This window comes from Apaloderma vittatum, unplaced genomic scaffold (genome assembly GCF_000703405.1).
Source record: "Apaloderma vittatum isolate BGI_N311 unplaced genomic scaffold, ASM70340v1 scaffold16410, whole genome shotgun sequence".
NCBI classification, from domain to species: domain Eukaryota; kingdom Metazoa; phylum Chordata; class Aves; order Trogoniformes; family Trogonidae; genus Apaloderma; species Apaloderma vittatum.
In genome coordinates, this window is record NW_009695905.1 from 27,370 (window position 1) to 34,723 (window position 7,354).

At 39.4% G+C, this 7,354-nt stretch overlaps 1 protein-coding gene across 1 annotated transcript in view; it reads left to right on the forward strand.

Moving 5' to 3' along the window:
• The window catches only part of COL3A1 (collagen, type III, alpha 1), a 49,534-nt gene that overhangs the window by 23,456 nt on the left and 18,724 nt on the right, over positions 1–7,354 (forward strand). Inside the window, 13 exon segments of the mRNA XM_009872671.1 lie at positions 1,275–1,340; positions 1,951–2,004; positions 2,206–2,259; positions 2,912–2,965; positions 3,123–3,176; positions 3,716–3,769; positions 4,242–4,286; positions 4,467–4,520; positions 5,522–5,566; positions 6,405–6,458; positions 6,946–7,044; positions 7,174–7,218; positions 7,341–7,354. The exon segment at positions 7,341–7,354 is cut by the window's right edge and continues 103 nt beyond it. Of these exon segments, the coding sequence (XP_009870973.1) occupies positions 1,275–1,340; positions 1,951–2,004; positions 2,206–2,259; positions 2,912–2,965; positions 3,123–3,176; positions 3,716–3,769; positions 4,242–4,286; positions 4,467–4,520; positions 5,522–5,566; positions 6,405–6,458; positions 6,946–7,044; positions 7,174–7,218; positions 7,341–7,354 (692 nt within the window).

Consider the following 7,354-nt stretch of genomic DNA (forward strand, 5'->3'; position numbering starts at 1 on the left):
AACAATCTGTGATTTAATATTGATGTAGTGTATTTGTAGTATAGGAGTATCCATACACTAGTGTAGTACAGCAACACTATTAATCTTGTATTAAGACAATTATTTTCCTGTTACATCCATAACACATGACCTGTTCTGACACAACACAACATAACATTATCCCTTGAAACACAAAATGTGCAATATTAAACTACGGAATATACTGCAGCATGCAGTGATTCGCATGTAATTTATAGACTTCAATTGTTCGGGCTCTATCAAACCCATGATGAGATTTATTTAACTTAATAGAAATTGTTGAGTTATTTTTTTTAAGAACCATGTATAGCTGCGCTGAGCCGCTGCATTAATTTTCAAATGTTTTCTGGCATGCAGTATCAAATGTGTTTATGGTTGCTGCTATAGGAAATATAAATATCAGCACTCTTCCCAAATTAAGAATTTCCTTAGCAATATCTTACTCCTTTTTTACCAGTGAAAATAAGGAATGGTGTTTGCTCATTTGAGTTAAATCATATGTGTATTGAGGTTTCACTGTCTAAACCTTTGATTAGTTCAGACATCACTAATTTCTTACAGCTTAATACTGTTAATCTTTGGAAAAGATTTCCCTGGTGAAAATGCTTGCCTTACTGGCCATAACAAAAATATGGCCTTAATTTAATATACCTGTAAGTCCCAACAAGTCAAGGGTCATAAGCAGAGTTTTTCATACACAGTGTTTCTAGTGGTTTGCAAAACTAGATGTAATATATCTCCTGAATGAGGGTGAGAAATTTTAGAATTAGTTTTAGAAAGCGAAGTCCAGCAACCAAGTTTATTAGTACACCATTGAAGACGCAGGCTAATAAAGCTCAGTTAAATGGCAGAGGAGCTGAAGCTTATTTGCTCTGTTTAACAAATTAAAATTCCAGTTATCTGCTCATTCTGTTTAGGTAGCTGAAAAGCTGAGCTCCAAGCATCCTTCTGGGCATCTAGAGAAGGGAAACAGTGACTCGAAAGAAAAGCATACAGCTTTGAAAATGCCTTGTGGCATGTGTTAGCTAAGGCTGCAAAGAGAAACCCAGTGATGCCTTTTCTGAAGGGACTGTAGGCACTAGCAATGTGTATATTATGCTGTGTGTCCTTTTTTACTGCACCAAGTGTGGGTTACCATGGATTTTTTTCTATGTACTAATATGTAAAAATTTATTTCACAGTTAACTGGTGATGCTTGCAACTATATTAAGCTGTTTTACCTTAATATAATGACTATTTTTTAATGCACACTGTAGAGTGGTTTTCCAGGACCCCCTGGCCCCAGTGGTCCCCCCGGCCCACCTGGTCACGCAGGTCCCCCTGTAAGTAAAAATTAATCTTTTCATAATCATCTCATTTTCTTTCACAGGAGCGTCTTGTTTTCTCAGTCATAAATATTAGGTACATTTTCAACTGTTAAATCTAGATATGCTGCTGAAGGGTTTTATGGCTAAATGTAATAAATGCCATTTTCTATTAACTGGACTGTAGCATCTGTGCACCACCAAGTCTCAATGGCTGATGGCCATATATTGTGCTTGCTTAAGTCTGTGTGTCCAGAGCTTTCTGCAGTTCTGTGGGGTGCCAGCTAAGGTGGTCTTAAGATATACCTCTGCCTGTCACCCTCAGTTAACATCCCCAAGTGTCTATTCATCCAGAAAAAATTAACAGGAGACAGTGGGAATGCTAATATACGTCCACTGAACCCACAAAGTGTCTGACTTTTTTTATGTACACCTCCTTTCAGAGGAGTAGTTTTAATTCTTTTTTTCATGTAGATGTATTCTGCTCTTTTTGGCTCATTGGGTCAGCAGTTGACAGATCTGACTACCCTTTGCCTTATGATTATGAGATTATTCTAACATATAGTAGCACCATGGAATGATGCATGTAATTGTTCACACCCTAACTGTTTGGTTTGCTGTGTTGTAGGGCTCTGCTGGATACCAAGGCTCCCCTGGAGAACCAGGACAACCCGGCCCTCCTGTACGTATACGTTACCCACCACTATATACATTAAAGGCATGATCTTACAGGCATGAATCCTTGTCATTGTGGAGTGGGTTGAGATTTTTACAGTTCATCCTGCCTGTTGGACGAGTATATTGTGCTACTTAATGTATTTTTCATCTGAAAAAGACATCGTATTTTTTATTATCATCATTAACATCAATTATTTTTCTACAGGGACCTCCAGGCCCTGTTGGAATGGTAGGCCCAGTTGGTCCACCAGGAAAAGATGTAAGTTCATTAAATGAAAACCCAGCAGAGCACACTTAAGAATCGCTTTTAAGAGTTTTTAATATCTCCCTATTTCTCAGTTTGGCAACATGACTGTAACAAACCCCACTTAGCCTACGTTAGCTACAAATACCCATTCCAAAAAACAATTTCAATTTTATCACACAATTTGACACATTTTAAAAAATAAAAATAAAACCTAAGCATGATTTTGAGCTGGTACAAAATTAGCAGTTTTAAAGAAAAGTTGACAGTAGTGGCAGTTGTCTGCAACCTTCAGAGTAGTCTGAGAGTTAAGACTCTTAAAACCATCTAATGTGTCACAGCTGGGAGTCCTGAATAGGTGTAGCACAAGGCGAGAAAAGCAGCTTTTGTTCATTGTGAGTGTTTCACCATGAAAAGTGAGTTTTCTATGTGTTTTCTGTTACCAAAATGTTGTTAAAAAATTGAGTTTATAAATTCTGGCAATTATTTTTCAGAAGGCAGTTAGATAGTGAACCAACACCCTGTTCCAATTTTCCTCGCTGTCTTTGGTGGAAGTTTCACCAGCTTATTCTGAGTCGCCTTGATCTACTAGGAATTGTTCTTTGACAGTAACTGGAGCAACAGAAACACTAAAAAAAATATTTAAAAAATTACTTTCTTTTAATAGGGAGAACCAGGAAGACCGGGCAGAAATGGAGACCGTGGAATCCCTGGCTTACCGGTATGGAAAAGTCTCTTTTAACAATGGTCTTGTAATCAAAAGTTTTGCTTTTCCACCTTAAGTTAGTCACGTGAACGTGACACACAATGAACATTGGCTTATGCCCTTCATACAGTAAGTATGTCATCTATTAATCTTTCTGTATTTGTGTGTTTAGGGTCACAAGGGACACCCTGGAATGCCTGGGATGCCTGGGATGAAAGGTCAACGAGTAAGTACTGAATATACATATATTACTCTCATTGCACTGTTGCCCCATTTCAGTCATCAGTTCCCAGCAAAGGAGACTGAATTGTAGAATTAAAGGACAATTTCTGGACAATGTAATCTGACCTTCTGTAAGAAAGGCTGTTAAATTTTATCTATTTACTTCGTTTGTAGAGCTCTATCCCCAAATGCTGAAGCATGCCTTTGAGAAAAGCGCCCCCTTCTAACTAGTGGCCATGGAGAGATGCAGCATTCCGAATTTTCTTTAAAAAAGTGTTCCAACTGCTGATAGCACTCACTAGAATCATAGAATCCTAAACTGGCCTAGGCTGGAAGGGACCTTAGATATCATTTAATCCAACCTCCTTGTCATGGGCAGGGACACCGCTCAAATAGATCAGGCAACACAGAGTTTCCGCTGAAGGTGTGTCTAAAAATATGCCCTTCTTTATGACTTTTACTTGAAGTTTAATATTTTGCCAAGAGCAGTCCATAAAAAAGAATAAAATACTATTCACAGATACATTTTTTTCTTTCCCCCAGGGTTTTGATGGAAAAGATGGTGCCAGAGGTGAAAGCGGTGCTCCTGGTCCAAAGGTAAAAAACTACAGTGTCATTTTTGTAATAGGTAGAGTAGTACCCTCCATCATTTCTTATATAGCTGTGCTTCACAATTATAAAAATCCATTAAACATTAAAGGAACTCATTAAATATCTCCATGAAAAGAATAATTCCAAAGGAGGTAGACTTTCTGAACCACATCGTGCCCCAATTTTCCAGCCATAATGAAGATGAGATTCCAAAATGAAAGAGCATGCGTGGATCACCTCACTATTTCATAACATTAAAGGGCATAGTTTTCCTGATTTTTTTTCCTCATTTAACTATTTTGTTGTGGCAGTGGTTTAGACTTCTCAGACCTCACAGACTTCAGTTCATGCTGAAGGCACTCAGTGCCGCACAGAAAGCAGCAACTGTCTTGTTTCTATACCTCTTCCCCTTGAATAAACCAAAAAATATATTCTTGCCAAAGTTCATTCTGTCGTTGGTGTTTTCTTTCCATGACAGGGTGAAACTGGTCTTCCTGGAGCAAATGGAGCCCCGGGCCAACCGGTAAATATGTGCCTCCGCTAATATTTAAATGGAAGAGCCAATGGCATTTCCCAGTTAACCGAGTTACTCATCTTTCTTTTAACTTTGATTACTGAGATACACAAATAAGAGTAAACTCTCTTTGCTCAGCCGTATTATTTTGGGAGCTATTTAGCAGATTTGTTGTCTTACATTTTCTAGGGACCAAGAGGTCCAGCTGGAGAAAGAGGAAGACCTGGGAATCCTGGTGGCCCTGTAAGTAATTGCAGCTGTTGTTCTTTAGAAGTAGCACATACTTTTTCTTCCACGTGTTGTGAATTCCCTAATTCACAGACTTACCTTAAAACAGTTGTAATGCAAAGGATTAGAAAAGTACATAGGATCTGTAAAATCGCGTGTGAGAACTTTTCGGACCTCAACTAAAGACATAACACTTCTAACCCACAACATGTTCACCATCTTATTTTCTATTTGCTTTTTTTAAATGACCAGATGACACATTGAGGGAGAGTTCGGTTTCAGTGTAAGCTTGGATTTGGCATAAAGCTCAGGTTCAATCAACCAAGAGGAACAGGGAGGAGGAGTGGAAGCAAAGGGCAGCAGCAAAAAGCAGAGATTGGAAAAAACTGCAATCTCAGAGCCTGCAATAAAAAGAAAATTACTCTTTGACTGAGATTAGGCAGTGTGTTCTTTGCTCTGAAGGAAGTCACAGCTTGTAGCTTCCAACACCACAAAGCACAGCTAAGGTGTAACAACCAGTGACTTGTTCCTACAAACACTACTCAACCTGAGCAGGTGACCTGTTCTAACATGACTGCAAGACTTGGCAACAGGATTTAAACCAAACCACTGTTTATTAGGGTTTTGGAGTGAAATTTTGGTCTTTTATGTGAATTAGAAGTAGCTGTTGCTTTGAAATAGACATCTATTGCAATCTTACTTATTTAACCTTAAGAAATGTTCACACCGATGATGTTTTGTTACTTATTTCCATGAGAAATGTAAGAAGAATACATTTCTTTTGTCTTGCTGTCTCGTCATTACAGTACAAGCCATGTAAACTGTTGGCTCTTCCTTCACAAAATATTTAGCTAATTATTATTTTAGAATTTCACAGTTGAGGAAACCTTGCACCTTGGGCAACTAAGTGGGAATATACAAACATAAAAGGATGGTCTGTGAGTCACAGGCATTAAAGCACGGGGGGTCAGTGTCGGGGTAGTGATCTGTACCCAACACCTCTCTTCTTTCTGTAGGGTGCCCACGGCAAAGACGGATCTCCAGGAGCAGCAGGCCCACCTGTAAGAGGACTTACAGATGTTTGACTTGAAGTATTTGTGTTGCTTGAATCTAGTTACCTCTCACTGGTGTTCTGCAGTGCCAGCAGACCTGAGACTGGAAGTGCACTGATTTAAGAACAAGAATGTTTATGAAATTTATATGAAATATAGTTATACGAAACATAAAAGTTATGAAACAGTTAAATATTATATTAGTTCTATACTGTATCAGTTATATACTATATTAGTTAAACACTACATTTGATAACTGTTGGTCAAGATACTTAAAGCATACAGTGCAATAGGAGAACTTTAACACTCTGGATGAGAAAATGCATGAATCTAAAACCAGATAATTCTCAGAAAACATATAGAGGGTGGAATTGCTGTTCTCTATGCAGATCAAATTTTGAGTGGTCTTACCAAATACATAATTTAGCTGTCTGAGGCAGGCAAAAATTTTTCTTTTCCATTTGCCTAGAAACTTGAGTATGTTCATCTGCATGTGTAAGAGCTATACCGCCTTTTTTTCCTTGCACCTTTTTTATAATTAGAACAAGTTCTGAACATTTTTTTTAACTTAATCTCTTTAAAGACAATTTTCCTGTTTTGTTGTGGGTTTTTTTTAATTTACAACACAGAAATTTAGTTAAACATGTAAAAGTCAGGCTAACTAAGATGCAGGTGTGATATTTTAGGACTAGCCAAACTTCTTCTACAGCATGATTTATATTTGCTGTTTTGCCAGGTGTTTCCTTACTCAGAGCAAAGTCCCATAAAGCAGCATTTTTTTTAAACTTAAGTTTAATTCCATATGGCTTTTACCTTTTACATTAATAATATTTCTTTCACTTTTAAGGGTCCCCCTGGTCCCCCTGGAACTGCAGGATTCCCAGGCTCTCCAGGTTTTAAGGTATTCAGCTAAAGATGCACGCTAAGTCAGGATTTGGTCCTTTCTCCAGTTAGCCAGCTTATGTCACTCTGCCTCTTTAAGTCCTCCTTTTTCTGGCTGCTACTACACTATTTGCAAGCCTAGAACTGATGTGTTTTCATACGCGACATAAGAAAAACCCCCATCCTCATTGCCTTTCTAAATACCTTCCCCAAAAAAACATTAAGTGGTAGACCAAACGCTTTGCGTTGCGTCATGGGGGGATTCCCGTGAACTTCCCACAAGCAGAGGAGCTGTGTAGCATGTGCTGGCTGGAGGGCATGGCTGCCTTGTGCCTCAGCACTGGAGTCCCTGTGCTGATTTGGCTCTTTCACTCAAGGTGATGATGGTGGTAATCTTCTCCCAAATCATGCAAAGATGCCTCCCTAGGGGACAAAACCATGAGGCTCCATGTCTTGGAGGCAAGAGTAAAATGAATCCCTTTTCTCCTTTTACTATTCTTCTGTAGGGTGAAACTGGTCCCCCTGGTCCTGCTGGTTCTAGTGGTAGTCCTGGAGAAAGAGGAGAACCTGGTCCTCAGGGTCATGCTGGGCCACCTGGGCCTCAGGTACAGAAATACCCCACGGGAACAGACATGTTGGGCCACCTACTCTTCACAAAACCCGCCCTGTCCTTTGGCTTAGCCCTAGTGTTGACTATTTTTATTTTTTTTCTTTTTTTTTTTTTTTAATCTCAGGGCCCTCCTGGAAGAGCTGGAAGCCCTGGCAACAAGGGTGAAATGGTGGGTACTTCTCATCTCCCTGTCTTTCGCTGCGCCGCGTTGGTGAGGGTCACTGTTTGGACTGCGTAGAATCCAGCAATGCCGTGCTCTCTTCATCCCCACCCTCTGTTCACTCTCTGCAGGGACCTTCTGGCAT